The 15966-nt window shown below is 46.7% G+C and overlaps 1 protein-coding gene across 1 annotated transcript; it reads left to right on the top strand.

Moving 5' to 3' along the window:
* Positions 1–327: 327 nt before the first annotated feature.
* RTL9 (retrotransposon Gag like 9) lies at positions 328–5971 on the top strand. Its single transcript, XM_081792555.1, has 2 exons — positions 328–4444; positions 4978–5971. Exons 1-2 carry the CDS (start codon positions 332–334, stop codon positions 5092–5094), a joined length of 4230 nt encoding a protein of 1409 aa, XP_081648681.1. The 5' UTR covers positions 328–331; the 3' UTR covers positions 5095–5971.
* Positions 5972–15966: the final 9995 nt, after the last annotated feature.

The following is a 15966-nucleotide window of genomic DNA, read 5'->3' as shown; positions in this document are numbered from 1 at the left end:
CTGACTAATTTGGATGCACATTAAAAAAAATTTTTTTTTTTTTTTAAAAAAAGAATACGGGTGGGAAGGGATCTTTGCTCCAACTTCAGATGTGCTCACGGTTGCACCGCTCCCTTAACCTGATAGGGCCCATCTCTGGTGCCACGGAGCTGGCAACACATGAGAAAGGTCTCCATCATGAATCAATCATTTGTCTGCTCCCCGATCTTTTTGTTCTTGGCTTTTGACTACTCGACTTGTTTCCTGTTTACAGATTTCCTTGCCATTTGGGCTTCAGCAAGACTCCTCGATATCATCACTTTAGGGGCACTCTCCGCACCATTTGGGGGCCATGGCAGATATGTCAATACCTTTCCACTCCCTCCGATTCGACAATACGCTGAGGGAGGAAAGTGGTGACCCCCAAAACAGCGGGATGACCTTCGCTGGACCAGTAATGGAGACCAGAGCAGAGGTCCAAGTTTTACATTCTCACGTACAGCCTATAGTCTCCACTTCAGCGTCCGACCCTGAAGGGATGTCTGCACAGCTGATGACATCCCCAGCCTTTGACACCACGTCTGCACCTGTAACGGAAGCACCAGACTCTGGAGCACTGTCGCCGTCACTAATGCCAGGCTCCGACTCTGGGGCACTGTCCCCACTGCTAATGGCAGCTCCAGATTCAGAAGCACTGTCCCCATTGCTGATGCCAGCCTCAGATTCTGGAACACTGTCCCCATTGCTGTCCACTTCAGACTATGGATTAATATCCCCGGGGTTGATGACAATTCCTGACTTTGGAACAATGTCTGCAGCACTAATGGCAGCACCACATTCTGCAGAGATATCACCATTGGCAATGCCAGCTTCGTCCTCTGGAGCAATGTCTACACCTATAGTGAGCACTTCATCCTCTGAAGCGACACCCACACCGTTGATGCTGGCCCCAGATCCTGGAGAGATATCCCCACTCCTAATGCCCGACATAAACCCTGGAGTGACGTCCACACAGCCAATGTCAGCTCCAGGCTCTGAAGCAATGTCACCTCTGCAAATTACAGATGAAGACACTGAAGCGATGTCTCAAGTTCTAATGACTGCTCTGGCCTCTGGAGAGATATCTTCACTGCTAATGTCAGGCACAGACTCCGAAGCGATATCTTCACTGATAATGTCAGCCCTCGCTTCTGAAACAACATCAACCCAGCCAATGAGCACCCAAGACTCTGGGGAAGTGTCCACCCAGCTAATGTCAGGCTCAGATTCCGGAGTCGTGTCTTCACTGCTAGTGTCGGCTCCAGGTTCTGGAGCAATGTCCACACCACTCCTATCAGCTCCAGATACTGGAGAAGTGTCCACGTTGCCAAAGCCAGCTCTGGATGCTGAAGCAGTGTCCCCACTGCTAATGACAGCCCTGACCTCTGGAGTGATTCCCACCCAGCTGATGTCAGCCCAAGACTCGGGACTGATGTCCCCACAGTTCACACAGAATCTAGACTCTCAAATCATGTCTACTCCACCAATGAGAACAACAGCCTCTGGGGGGTTGTCCACAGCGCCAGTGAGAGCCCCTGACCCTGGAGCAATGTCCATACCGCAAATGAGACCTCTGGCCTCTGGCAATATGGCTACATTGCTAAAGACCGTTCCAGACTCTGGAACATTGTCCACCCCACTGATGACGGTCACAACTTCTGGAGCAATGTCCACTGAGAAAATGTCAACCACAGCCTCTAGAGTAATGTCCTCACAGTTAACGATGACCAGAACTTCTGGAGCAATGTCTACAGGCTTTATGAAAGCCACAGCCTCTGGGACAATGTCCACCCTGCGAATGAGACCCCTGGCCTCTGCGATGACGTCTGCACCACTAAGGAGAGCCCCAGCCTTTGGAGCAATGTCCACACAGCCAGTTACAGCCCAAGCCTCTGAAACAATGACCACACTACAACTGTCATCCCCAGCCTCTGGGTCAATGTCTACACTGCAGTTGAGAGCCCCTGTCTCTGGAGCGATGTCTATGTCACAAAGGAGAGCCACAGCCTCAGGAGTGACAGCTGTACCACAGTTGAGAGCCTCAGCCTCTGGAGCAATGTCCACCCCACTGATGACAGCCAAAGCTTCTGGAGCAATGTCCACCCCACTGATGACAGCCAAAGCCTCTGGAGCAATGTCCACACTGGTAATGAGAGACAGGGCCCCAGGAGTGATGTCCTTGCCGCAAATGAGAGCTACGGCCTCGGGAGCATTGTCCAAGCCACTAATGACATCCAAAGCCTCAGAAGCCATGTTCATGCAGCAAATGACAGCCACAGCTTCTGGAGAGATAGCCACAATGCTAATGAGAGACACAGCTTCTGGAGCTATGTCCATGCGGCAGATGACAGACACTGCCTCTGCAGGGATGTCCACACCACTAATGAGAGCCCCAGCCTCTGGAGACATGTCCACACCACAAATGACAGCTGCAGCTTCTGGAACTGTGTCCATGCCTCTAATGGGAGCCCCAGACCCCGGAGCAATGCCCACAACGTTAATGAGAGCCACAGCCTCTGGAAAGGTGCCTAGTCAGCCACTGAGCACCCAAGACTCTGGAGGGATGTCCATGTCTTTCATGAGATCCAGGATCTCAGGAGGGATGTCCCCACTGGAGATGCAAACCCCAGCCTCTGAAATGATGTCCCCACCAAAAATGAGAGCCCCGGCCTCTGGGGTGATATCCACACCACTAATGAGAGCCCCAGACCCTGGAGAGATGTCTGCACTATTCACAAGAGCTTCATCCTCTGGACAGATGTCCCCACCACTAATGAGAACCCCAGTTTCTGGAGAGATAGCCACATCCCTGAGAGTCCCAGCTTATGGGACAATGTCTACTCCACACATGACAGCTACAGCCTCTGGAATGATGCCCATGCCACAGATGAGGGCTCCAGTGTCTGGAGCAAAGCCCACACCACTAATGAGATCCACAGCTCCTGGAGCGATGTCCATGCCTCATGTGACAGCCACGGCCTCTGGAGGGGTATCCATGCCACTGATGAGAAGCCCAGCCTCTGGAGCAACGTCCACACCACAAATGATGCCCACAGCTTCAGGAGAGATGTACACACTACCAATGCGAGCTCCAGCCTCTGGAGTAATGTCCCCGCCACTAGCAAGAGCCCCAGTCTCTGGAATGACGTCCACACCACTATGGAGACCTTCAGCCTCCGAAGCCATATCCACAGAGTTATCGAGAGGTCCAGTGTCTGGAAAGATGTCCACCGCACAAATGACAGCCATGACCTCTGGAGGGATGCCCAAGCCATTAATGAGAGCCACAGCCTCTGGAACAATGCCCATGCCATTGATGTCAGCCATGGCTTCTGGAGACATGTCTGTGCCGCTAATGCAAAGCATGGCCTCTGGGGCAGTGTTCACGCTGCAAACGAGAGTCACGAGTTCTGGATCTATGTCCTTGCCACATACAACATACACAACTTCCGGAGGGATGCACGTACCGCCAGTGAGAGCCTCAGCTTCTGGAATGATGTCCATGCCACTTCTGAGAGCCACAGCCTCTGGAGGGATGGCCATGCCACAAATGACAGCCATGGCCTCTGGAGGGGTGTCCATGCCGCTAACGAGGACCCCAGTCCCAGGAACCATGTCCACACCACAAATGGCAACCACACCCTCTGGAATGATGTCCACTCTGGAAATCAAAGCCACAGACTTTGGAGAAACGTCTGCCTCTCACAGCAATGTCACAGCCTCTGGATCAAAGTCCACACCACACATGGCTGCCCCAGCCGCTGAAACAATGAACCCACCACCAAAGGAAGTCCCATCCTTTGGCATGCTGACCCCAGCACTCTGTTACCTCTTAGAGGAACAGGAAGCAGCCCGGGGTTCAAGCTCTGTGGAGGAGGAGATGGAGATTGATGAGGAGAAGCAAATGAAGGGCTTTTTGAATGACTCAGAAAAAATGGCGTTTCTGGTGTCTCTTCATCTGGGGGCAGCAGAGAGGTGGTCCATCTTGCAGATGGAGGTAGGAAACCCCCTCTCAGATGAAAATAAATCTTTCCTGAGCAGATCACAGGGCTTGTATGACTCCCTATCTGAGATAGACATCCTCAGTGCTGTTCTTTGCCACCCCAAGCAGGGCCAGAAGTCAGTCAGGCAATATGCCACCGACTTCCTGCTGCTGGCCCGACATTTGTCTTGGTCTGATGCCATTCTACGGACCAGGTTTCTGGAAGGGCTCTCGGAAGCTGTTACCACCAAAATGGGCCGGATCTTCCTGAAGGTGGCCGGCAGCCTAAAGGAGCTGATAGACAGGTCTCTCTACACTGAGTGCCAGCTGGCTGAAGAGAAGGATTCCCCGGGCAGGTCAAGCCAGGTTCTGCTGTCAGCCTGTAAGCGGAATAATGAGGAGGCGATGGAGAATGAACTGAACTCTTATCAGCAGACTGAGGAGGTAAAGATGGGGATATACACTCAAGGGGAGTGGTGGGGAGTGCTGGGGAAATACACCCTGCTCCTTTGAGTAGAATACGGAAGAGGCAAGGGGGAGGCATTGAGCTTCTAGACCATACTCCCCAACCTGGCGTTTCATCAGTGGCCTGGCTATGTAGTTATTTTGGGTGTATTAAGTACTCTGAAGCAATGCCCTGCCCAAGTTCTTGGGGACCTGGGATGGCTAAAGGTCTAGGTCTTCTGATTATGAGGGAACCAGCTGAGTCCCAACTGTCCGATTATTCTAAGGGAGGGGTCATCTTTGCGGGGGGAGGGCTGGGTCCTACCTCCAGGCACATGTGTCATGGGCCCAGGTTACTAGGGAATTTGGCTAGCCTAGTCCTCGGTCACACATTATACACGTAGGGTACATTAGCCAAGTTTCTTGAACTTCTAAGTTACTGTCATTATCCAGGCAGAACCCCCTCGTCATAGTGAGTGTGGCTCTTACCTCTGCTGGTTTTTCTGTTTGTTTGTTTGTTTTCTTACTCCCAGCACCAGCATGTTCCTAAACGCTGTTACTACCTGAAAGAGCATGGAGACCCTCAAGAGGGTCTGCATGACCACCTCCGACAGAGCACAGGCCATCACAAGGCCCCCACCAACAAGTAATTCTTTCTGGAATCTTCTACTGTGATGTCTGACTCCGCTGCTAACTTGAGGACTGGTTCCTGGACCCATTCCATTCAATTACATCATAAACCTTGTGGCCTTCCCCCTACAGCCTCCCCCTCCAGGCACATCCCACCTAACTCCCAGTTGGTTGACTTGACCTTCTCTTTTACCCTACATGCCTGTGACTTGCCCTGACAATCAGAGTGTGGACTTCAAGAGTGTTTGGTGTATGAGGTTTTGAACTCCTATCGCTGTGGAGGCCAGTCCTAGTTCCTGGTCCAGGGAGAAGTCTAGTCAGGAGAAACTGTCCTACCTCAAAAACACCTAGAGTGTCTTGCCACATGTCATCAGGCAAACATGAGGATGCCCTGGTCCCATTTCACCTGGCAAGGGAGCCTATAAGGAGAGTGATGCCCACTCCCAAACCACCCTTTTCATATGCCCCAACTCATAGCACCTAAAATGGGTCTCCAGGGCCCTTGCGCTGTTTATAGTCTCCATCCTGAACCATTCGTTTTGACCCATGGTAGTAATCATAGTAATGGCTAACACTTATTGATTATGTATTATGTGACAGGTATTGGGCTGAACTCTTGACAAGCACCGTCTCACTACCTTCTTATCATAACCCAACTTGTTCTTGTGTTGTCAGCTTCTGACTTCCTGATCTTTTCTCTCTGGCCCTTGTTTTCTTCCTCAGTGTCAAATCGCTAGCTCTGACTTCTTGGTGGCCCCCTTAGTAATGAATTGCCCCTGCTCCCCATGGCTATTGTGGCTATTTGTGGCCAACACTCTTGATAAAGTTCTTGCTCTTTAAACAGGCATAAATAGTTAGAATATAATATGAGCAGTGTTTGCCTTCAGGTGGTGGGATTGTGGGTGTTTTTACTTTCTTCTTTCTACTTCTCTGTACTTTCCAGAGTCTCTACAGTAAGCATGTATTACATTTGTAATCACAAAAGTAAATAAAGTTCATTTATGAAAGAAAGAATTAACCGTGGCTAACAGAATTTGGTTTCTTGAGTCCCTCGTTCACTCAGTATTTATTATCTCACGTGTCAGCCACTGTTTTAGGGATAGACAGATGAAAACCCCGATAGAATGGAAATGTCATCCCAGTGGAGGGAGGAGAGAGACCATAAGCAAGAAACCACATCAGTGAGAGAGATGGAAATCGTGGCAAAGGCTACGAAGTCAAGAAATCGGGATAATGGGAAATTTGATACTAACAGGGCCAATTTATTTATTTAATAATAGTCCATGTAATTGAGCTACTCAAAGGTCTTTTAGAAACAGTAGGACTGGCATGATGAGAAACATATTTTAGAAAGCTAACTTGGCAACACTTTGGAGGCAGGATGGGGGGAGGGGTCAGAGAGCATTATGAGCCCTCCCATCACAATAGTACAGGTGACTGTGGGAGCGGGGCTGGAAAGAGAAGGACAGAGACCGAACCCTCTCTGAGGACTCAAGGCCGCTGCTCCATTACCCTAAACTTGGGGTCTGATTCCAGGAAGAGGAAAATGATTCTCGGAAAAAAACAAAGATTGGCAGACAAATTAGCAGCCCCATGGTAATATAGATAAGCATCTGGCTCTGCAGGCTGCCTGTGGATGTATCAATCAGCAGTGCTGTTGCCTCGGGGGAAAAAAGAGGGGGCAATAAGTTGGGAAACCCCAAGTCCAGGCGGGGAGGCGGCGGGCCCCTGGGGACCCAGTTTTCCCCTCATCTTCTGCCCCATTGGCTCACAGCGGGCCCAATCCAGGTCCCAGTGGAGTTTGGATCTCCGTGTTCAGCCAGGGTCGCTCTTAGCTTGGCAAAGCCCTGTCCGGCTTACTCTCTACTGGAGAAGAAATAGACGTACAGAGTCACAATCGGTGTCTGGAAAATGTACATGGGAAGGAAAAGGTCTTAAAGATGGAACTGATTTTCTTATCACCACGATCACGGAGAACAAAAGCAATTCTTTTTTCAAGAAAATTTAACATCGAAGTATAGTTGACAGTTCTATACATTACTCAGTGCTCATCGCGATAAGTGGACTCACCACCTGTCACCATACAAGGCTGTTACAATACGATTGACTATATTTCGTCTCTGTGGCTTATTTACTTTATACCTGGAAGTTTATACCTATTAATCCCCTCATTCTTTTCTTTTTCTCCCCGGTCATTCTTCCCTTTGCCTTTCACTCTCCTCTTCTTTAAGCTAATTTCACTAGAGATAAATGGAACAACTGAAGCCCCATCAGACCTGCCATAGCTCAAGCCCCACTCCGCTACCCACCCCAAAGGTTATATTTAGAAATGTTTCAAGAGCCACTCGGCATCTACATAGAGCTGGGCTATCATATGCGCAAGTACTTGAGACAATTCTGTCTGCTGTAAAACAGTGTTTCAAGTTTCTCCCGGCCTCATTGGCCTGCGGGGAAAAATAAAGCCCCATAAGCAGTAAAAACTCCGATGGCACCGACCCCTGGCCCCACCTGTGTGTTACATGGCTTCAACCCCTTGAAGGTTTCCTCCAGTGATGTGTGGGAGACCTTGGAAGTTTCCTGTATTCTGAGATAGCAAGAGTCTCCCGTTGCTCTCCGGTTCCTATCCCGTCTCATGGAGGGCAGCTGCCCATGTCGCCACAGGAGGATAGCCCTTCCGCCCCAGCTACTTGCTGGGGGATGCCTCTGGCTGTGGGAACACAGATGCCCACGCCGGGGTGGGGCATGGAGTGGTGCTGCCCTCCCATTCTGTGCCACACTCCACCACTTTGTCACCCAGACGCCGAAACACGGCTTTTACCCTGTATCCCGGTGAGGTCCGTGGGAGAAGAGCCACTTCGGTGGCTTCCTGTGGCAACTTCTCCCCTGTCACCTGCCCCTCATCGCCCCAGCTCAGTCTTGAAGTACAAAAGCCACCAGGTCCTCTATCCAGACCCAACCTTCAACTCCCATTTTTACATCTCTGGCCAGGACCTCGCTCCATATGCCCAGTCCTGGGGCCCTGGGGGAGAGAGCAAGTGCCACCCTGTCCTGTTCCTCTACGTTTCTTCCGTTCTCTCATCCACCATCTGCTCTCTGTCTCTGCTCCTCAGGGACCCATAGTGTATAAAACCTTCCCTCAGGGCACGTGGGCGGCTCAGCCAGTTGAGCGTCTGACTCTTGGTTGGGGCTCAGGTCACGACCTCACACTTTCGTGAGTGTGAGCCCCGCATCTGGCTCTGCACTGACAGCATGGAGCCGGCTTGGGATTCTTTCTCTCTCTGCCCCTTCTTTGCTTGCCCTGTCTCTGTCTCTCTCCAAATGAAGAAATGTAAAAAGAAATTCAAAAACAAAAATAACACCCCTTCTCTTGATGAACACTTTCTCCCAGCAAGTGTAGATTTGGGCTGTCCCTGAGTGGCTTGAGACCTTGAGACACTGTCAACTTCGTTCTCCAACCAGAACGTTACAGACAAAATAACTTACGCTACCTCTGAGCTATACAGAGATTTTTTCCCCCTTGATGGATCATGTGTTTCCTTCCTTCTTACTTTGAAAGCTCTGTGCATCTTGAACACATGTGGAGCGGGGGAACCAGGCTGCTTCATTCCTTATGATCTAGTGGAGGATTTATAGGATGATAGATACTGCAGGCCACTTTACCTGTCAGGGCCTCTGTTTCCTCTTTTTTTTTTTTTAATGCTTATTTATTTTTGAGAGGGGGAGAGAGAGAGAGAGAGAGAGCCAGCGAGCATGTGTGGGGGAGGGACAGAGAGAGAGAGAGAGAGAGAGAGAGAAACAGAATCTGAAACAGGCTCCAGGCTCTGAGCTGTCAGCACAGAGCCCTACCTGGGGATCGAACTCGTGATCACGAGATCATGACCTGAACCCAAGTCGGACGCTTAACCGGCTGAGCCACCCAGGTGCCCTTGGACTAACTGCTTTACCTGCATTATCCCATGTCCTCTTCAAAACAACTGTGAGAGGTGGGTGCTCTCATCAATCCTATTTTACAGACTGAGAATCTCTGGCACAGAGAGGTTAAGTAAGTGGCTCAAGGCTACAGAGCTAAAAAGTACCACAGCTGGGATTTGAACATGTGCAGTCAGGCTCTAGGGCCACCACTCTGCTATGTATACAAGGCTTCGTTATTTATTCAGAGCCAGATGGCCACTGTGAAGATTTACCCCGTGCCCCTGAACAAATCTGCCACCCAACAGCAGCCAACGTTTGAAGTTCGTAAAGTCTGAGGCCTGAAAACGCCCCCAATTTCCTCTTTCACCGTCTTACATCCAGATGTGAATCCTCCCTGGGGGTATGTGGGGGAAAGTCTGTTTTGAGCTCTGGGCTGAGGAGAAAGCTATGATTCTCCCCTGGGCATCTCCCCATTGAGAAAAGAATTTGTCTGGGGGCCCGGGCATCCGTGGAAGGGTGTAGGAGCCTGAGAGCGGAAGGGATTTTTGTGGCTACACCAAGAGCTGGCTCTCCTTTCTCAGCAGTTATTTTTCCATACCCCTCCAGGGGAGGCGTAAGGAAGACGATTGGTCAGATACTCCATGCCCCTACCTTCCAACACCACCCTCCACTTAGAAGGTGATCCTAGTTCCAACAATGGGGTGAATGCACCCATTGAAAAGGCACCAGATGCTTCCAGTGTAAACAGCTTGATGGAGATCATCTGGAGTGGCTTCTCTCATTACAAATACAAAGAAATACTGGAAGTGTGTTGTATGTAGGTAAGGGGAACTCACAGCTGAGCCTCAAAAAAAATTTAAAAAAAAGGGAGGGGCACCTGGGTGGCTCAGTTGGTTAAGCATCTGACTCTTGGTTTCGGCTCAGGTCATGATCTCACGGTTTGGGAGATCGAGCCCTGCTTGGGGTTCTGTGCTGACAGTGGGGAGCCTGCTCGGGATTCTCTCTTTCCCTCTCTCTCTGCACCTCCCATGTGTGCGGTCCCTCTATTCACATACTTGTGTAACCATCGCCACAATCTAAGTTTGGAACATTCCCATAACCCCAAAAAGAAACTCTATACCCATTAAGCAATCATTCCTCCAGCCCTCTTCCCCCAGCCCCTGGAAACCACCAACCTGCTTTCTGTCTCTATAGATTTACCTATTCTGGACATTTCATAAAAATGGAATCATATATGGGGCCTTTTATGGCTGGCCTCTTCCACGTAATATAATGTTTTCAAGGTTCATTTGTTTTTCCAGCTGAATAATATTCCATTGTAGGTATATGTTTTATTTATACTTTCATCATTTGATAGACATTTTGGTTGTTTCCACCTTTTGCCTATTATGGATACTGTTGCCATGAATATTCGCACACAAGTTTTTGTGTAAACATTTCTGATGAAAACATAACTAGGAGCAAAATTGCTGGAGCGTATAATAAATCTATGTTTATGCATTTGGGAACCTGCCAAACTGTTTTCCAAAGTGCACCATTTTACATCCTCGTCAGTGGTACAGGAAGATTCCCGTTCTCCACCAACTCGCCAACACTTGTTATTATCTCTTCTGGGTTATGCCCATCCTAGTGAGTACCTACCTCGTTGTGGTTTTGAATTCCATTTCCCTGGCAGCTAATGATGTTGAGTTTCCCCCTAATGTATTTTTATTACAAACTCAACAATCTTGCAACATATTACCATAAATGTTGTTGAAAGCTTCACTTTTGGAGAGTATTCTAGGAGAAGCTACCACTCCCTTGCTGTCCAGCCCACCCCCAACTGTACAATTGCCCTAAACCTTCTCAGGAGTAGAGGGGGAGGGTTTAGAAAGGCAAAGTCTCAGGGCCACATCCAGATCCATAACAGCTTTCTTTCTATTGCTGCTTTCTGCAACAGAGATTGCCTCAGAAGAATATGGGCTTGTATTTTAGGGTTTGCCGGAGGTCCAGAAGCCCTAGCTCAAAAGAAAATTTGCAGAGGCTTGTGGCTTCTTTTCCTGTGGATACTTCCGCCTTGGACCACAACCAAAAAATAGCCCAAATAATTCGTTGCTGTGGTCTTTTGTTGGGCTAAGACACCCCTCAGAGTTTCTCCATAACCCAATCACCAAAACTTACTGTCCTTGATTCTGAGAAGGAAGGAGAGAGGAAAAGGAAGAGGGGTTGAGATGGGGGGGGGGGGGGGGGAGAGAGAGAGAGAGAGAGAGAGAGAAAGAGAAATTAAACAAGATAAAAATCTCTATTCCAATTCCAGCTGTGCCAGTGACAACATGTGTGACCTTGGGCAAGTCATTTGACCATTCTGGGCTTAAGTGGCCTCATCGTTATCATTTTCCGATTCTCATTAGAGGTGATAACTCCTTTCCTGTTTGGATAGGCCCTGGGTGTAGGAATGTGCCTAAGTGGCCTGGAGAGAGGACCGCTGGGCAGAAGCCCAGTCTGAGCCATTGCTAGAGGGCAGCATTGTATCAACAATTATTCTAATGACACTGGCCGAGGTGTGGTCGCCTCAGAATTCTTTAATTCAAAAATGTAGTCTTTTCCTCACCCATAAATGGCATTTTTGCACGAAAGGAAAGTAATTTCTGAAAATCTGTAGAGACACCAGAAAGAGAAGAGTGTATCTGACCCCCTTCGTATCTCCTTGTCCATTAACACATTTAAGATTGAAAAAGAGAGATTGTGTATTTTCATTTCTAATTAAACCTGTTTACTTTTGGTCCTTTTTGGATACAGTCGCACCTCTATCTTTTCCTCCTCGAAAAGCTCACCAGCACCATGAGGGAAATGTTCAAATTCATTTGCAACCTCTTCTAGAGATTTGATTCACGGGGTCAGTGACAGAATTTCTTCTTGGAGCACTTATTTTCGGTTTCTTCCTTCCTTCACTCATGTTTATGACAACCAAAAAATAGGATACTTAAGAAATGGATCTGTTATAAAGCATCCTCCAGACATTCCCCATTAAATCTTCTGATTACTTGCCATATTTCACAGTGGCTAAGTCTCTGTATGCCACCCGTCTAGGCAAAAAAATATATATGGCCACAGTAACTGTTCAAACCATGTATTTCTGGCAGTGTCCCCTTCAGCTATCGCAGGGCAAATGAGCAATTAATTCCTGACATCTGCTAAGAACAGGTACATAGGTATACAAATTGAGAACATTGCCATCCTCAAGATAAAGTCGTGCAAATGGATTTCATTTATTACTAATAATGATAACGATAAAGAAAATAGTATTTTTAATAGCAAAGTAGGATATTGGTGAAAGGGAACTGAGGTATCTCAGAAAACATCCAGACTATGGCCGGTCCTGGGTGGGAGGATACAGCTAATCCTCAAGAACTTCTAGAATCAGGGACTTGAATGTATTTTTGTTTTTTCTCTCTGCTTCCTAGCCCTGCATCTGTATCTGCACATTGACTTACTTCTTTTCTCTCTATAGGGTGGCTTTCTCTGCGTGGTGGGTGATCTGACTCTCTAGAGCTACTCTGTCCAGTATGGCAACTGCCCATCTCATGTGGCTATTGAGCCCTTGAAACGTAGCTAGTTGGAATTGAGATGTGATGGATGTTAAGTGTAAAACATGTACTAGATTTTGAAGACTGAGTATGAGAAACAAAAAGGAATAGAAATATATTATTAATTAAAAAAACATTGCATGTTGAAACCATCGCATAGTACATGTATTGCAAGAAGTAAAACACATTATTAAAATTATTTCCACCCGTTTCCTTTCTTAATGCAGTAATTAGAACATTTAAAATTACATACTTGGCTCACTTTATATTTCTATTGGACAGCACTGCTCTACAGCATTACAACTTATAGCTACTTGGGAAATGATTGATTGAGTTCTGTTGGAGCAAAGCACAAAAAATGAGAGAAAGAGGACTTATCGATGAAGTTGGTCCAACTGTCCACCCCTGAGGCATTCTTATGTGTCCCGAGGTGGGGGGGGGGGATCACACGTAAGCATGGAGGCTCCAGCTGGGACATAAAATTGGGTTGGCCAGAGACACAATTCCCAGAAGCATGGAGGGGGCTACTAGATCGATAAAACGGAAGATATTCTTCTATCTGGGATCATCCTAGATGCCTTTTTTTTTTACCCTCAAGCTCCAATAACTAATTATATACCAAGTTCTATTGATTCTACCTCCATCCACTTTTCTCCATCCTTAGTTTATCATTGTCTTAGTTCACTCACTGTCATCTCAGCTGGGGCTATGCAGTCATTGGCAAATGACTTTTAAACAAGTATAATATACAACCAAAAGACTGTCTCTTCTCTCAAGATGGGCATTTCTTTTTTTTAATGTTTATTTACTTTTGGGAGAGAGAGAGAGAGAGAGAGAGAGAGAGTGTATGAGTGGGAAAGGGGCAGAAAGAGAGGGAGACACAGAATCTGAAGCAGGCTCCAGGCTCTGAGCCATCAGCACAGAGCCCGACACGGGGCTCGAACTCACAAACCAGGAGATCATGACCTGAGCTGAAATCAGATGCCTAACCGACTGAGCCACCCAGGCGCCCCATGCATTCTGCCTTTTTATAAGAAAATGATGTGGGATGACCACTGGCTGTTGTATGTAAGTGATATATCATGGGAATTTACTCCTGAAGCCAAGAGCACACTGTATACGTTGTATGTTAGCTAACTTGACAATAAATTATATTTAAAGAATAAAAAAAAAAGAAAATTATTTTCTACTTTAAAAAAGAACTCAGCGGATCTATCTCATGACCTCTAATCAGGCATTGCAAGGTAGAGGTACCAAGAAAGCCGCGTCCTGGCAATGCCCTTGCTTCAGACTTCACTTTTGTACATGTGGTTCATTCTCAGGAATTCTGAAATAATTCTAATGATGTTCAGTTTACTTTTGTAGTTTTGATCCCCATCCTCTCCTTCTGACTGATCCTTTCCCGAACCTCTGTATTATCATTGACTTCTCTGAGTCCACTCATTTGTCCTACCTATTAGGAAATTAATTTACCCTTTATTTTCACATATACTCCAACAAGTTGGGGGCGGGGAGGCACAAATGGTAGCTTAATTTATTCAAGTAGGCATATATTTCAAAAGCAAACAATTCAACGCAAATAACTGGTTAATCACAAAATTATTAACTGGCTGTTTTAAACTCTAAACCACTTACTTGACCTGCCACCAATTTCTTCTAGCCTCAGAAGTGCTTTGCGACTCTGGATCCAATTGTCGATGGAGCCAAAAGAAACATTTATATTTTCTTGTATCCATGGTCTCTGATATACAGTTGACCCTCGAGCAGTTCAGGGGTTAATACAGTCAAAAATCTGTGTATAATTTTGATTCCTCAAAAACTTAACTACTAATAGCCTATTGTTGGCCAGAAGTCTTACCAATAACATAAACAGTTGATTAACATATATTTTGCATGTTGTATGATTTATGTATTGTATTCTTACAATAAGGTAAGCTATAGAAAAGAAAATGTTATTAAGAATATCATAAGGAAAAAAAAAGAATATCATAAGGAAGAAAAAAACATATGTATAGTACTTTACTGTATTTCTGGAAAAGATCAGCATGTAAGTGGACCCACGCAGTTCAAACTCTAAGCGTCAATTGTAATTCTCCTTCTTTTATTTTACTCACCCCAATTCAAGTACTTCTTTCCCAGAATCCCCAATTAGGAAGTCCCCTGGCTGCCTTAAAATAATTGAGATATGTGATCTTTGTTAGGAACCCTTGAATCTGTGAGAAACTCCTAGAGATGGCTTAAGACAAAGGTGTAGGCTTGACTAGGTGGGGACCCAAGTGTTACTAAGGCCAAGATCTCAACTCCTACCATGCCCTTGACTTAAGCTTTTATTTTTTTCTCTGGAGAGAAGACTGTCTCTTAGCTACGGCTTGGGAAGGGTGTAAAGATCAACATTCTATAACAAGAGGTCCCATTCTGAGTCTAAACTATGCCCATGACTAGAATTGAGATGTATCCTTGCATGTAAGTCTATTTGCATGAGGGACTGAGAAATTGCCTAGGAGAGAATTCATCCCTATTGGAGAGGGAGCTATACCTGCAGTCTTGGCCCAATTACATAGCTTCAATGTAGGAAAGGAGGACTGACTTGGGGGAACACTGTGATATCTGTCATTTGGCTGTGTCACTAATTCACCATCCCTTTGTTAAAATGTAAATAAAATGGGAGAACCATTTCTTCTACTTAGCCATAGAACTCTGTGCAACTTTGGAGCCTTGAGGACTCCAAGTGTCAGTCCCAGTAGAGGCAGAAGCAGTGCCTGGCAGAAGTGACGGTGGCCAGCAGATACAGTGGTACCCAGCAAAAACCTGTTATAGAGGCAACAGAGTTGCATCTCAAAATGGCAATGTCAGTTATCATTGTCACAAAGGAATAACCATGTTTTTGCTGACTTTGGTGCCTAATTCTTGCGAAGTTTTCTCCGAGAGTTCTGGATGTTATCTCACAGGAAGGCACAAAGTACAATAAAAAATCATTTCGTGTCTGCCATTTTTCCTCTTTAACACTCCTGTAGGCTTTTGAAGACATTGCTTCAACCTCAACTCCTGAAATCAGCACATCATTAGAAACTCTGACAGAAACAAAGCTCATTCCCTGGCATTTGAATTAACATCAGGGTCTCTTGACCCCGAACAAAATGGCCACATTCTCATGATCCCAAGAGCATGAACATATGAACTATCTGGGAAAGTCCAATTCTTTGTGCTAGAAAGATAGATGTGAGAAGAAAACCAACTCAGGTAAAAATGGAATTGCACAGACTTGGAGCTGTAGTTCTTGAGTAGAGTCAAATGGGGAAATAACTGTCATGTTATTAATTTTCAGAAATTTTGTTGAATAGCATTGGCCTTATTGATCTATGACACCTTCAAGACAGTACAGAACATCCTGTACTGTCTTCACTTCTGATCTCA

The sequence above is a fragment of the Panthera onca genome, chromosome X (genome assembly GCF_046562875.1).
Source record: "Panthera onca isolate mPanOnc1 chromosome X, mPanOnc1 haplotype 2, whole genome shotgun sequence".
Taxonomy (NCBI): domain Eukaryota; kingdom Metazoa; phylum Chordata; class Mammalia; order Carnivora; family Felidae; genus Panthera; species Panthera onca.
This window is presented reverse-complemented; position numbering and strand designations above follow the sequence as displayed.